We start from the raw sequence: 382 nt of genomic DNA on the forward strand, positions 1-382 counted from the left end.
AAGATCCCCAGGAGAAGGAAATGGCAACCCACTCCAGGATTCTTGCCGGGAGAATCCTATGGACAGAGGAGCCTGGTGGGCTATAGTCCATGGGGTCGCAAAGAGTCAGACGTCATTGAATGTGCACCCACACTCTATGACCCCCACCCCTGGCCCACTGTTCTCAATTCCCCCTCTTTTCTCCAGGACAGGACCCAGCAGCAACCCCAACCCCACCCCGCGGGACCCAGGCAGCACAGCCAGCGGTCTGGAGGGGCCTACCTTCTCTGGTTTCTCACTGAACAGGAAGCCCTGGTAAAACCTGAGCTCCGTGAAGACGCAGCGGACGAGGGCAATGGCACAGGTGTAGGCAGCACAGTGGTACAGCCGCCGGCGCTCCAGC

At 59.9% G+C, this 382-nt stretch overlaps 1 protein-coding gene across 1 annotated transcript in view; it reads right to left on the reverse strand.

Annotated features, from left to right (window-relative positions):
- The window catches only part of PRKDC (protein kinase, DNA-activated, catalytic polypeptide), a 131138-nt gene that overhangs the window by 63043 nt on the left and 67713 nt on the right, over positions 1–382 (reverse strand). Inside the window, exon 44 of the mRNA XM_010838939.1 lies at positions 262–382. This exon is cut by the window's right edge and continues 33 nt beyond it. Within this exon, the coding sequence (XP_010837241.1) occupies positions 262–382 (121 nt within the window). The remainder of the gene's footprint in view (positions 1–261) is intronic.

Source organism: Bison bison, unplaced genomic scaffold (assembly GCF_000754665.1).
Source record: "Bison bison bison isolate TAMUID 2011002044 unplaced genomic scaffold, Bison_UMD1.0 scf7180017864108, whole genome shotgun sequence".
NCBI classification, from domain to species: Eukaryota; Metazoa; Chordata; class Mammalia; order Artiodactyla; family Bovidae; genus Bison; species Bison bison.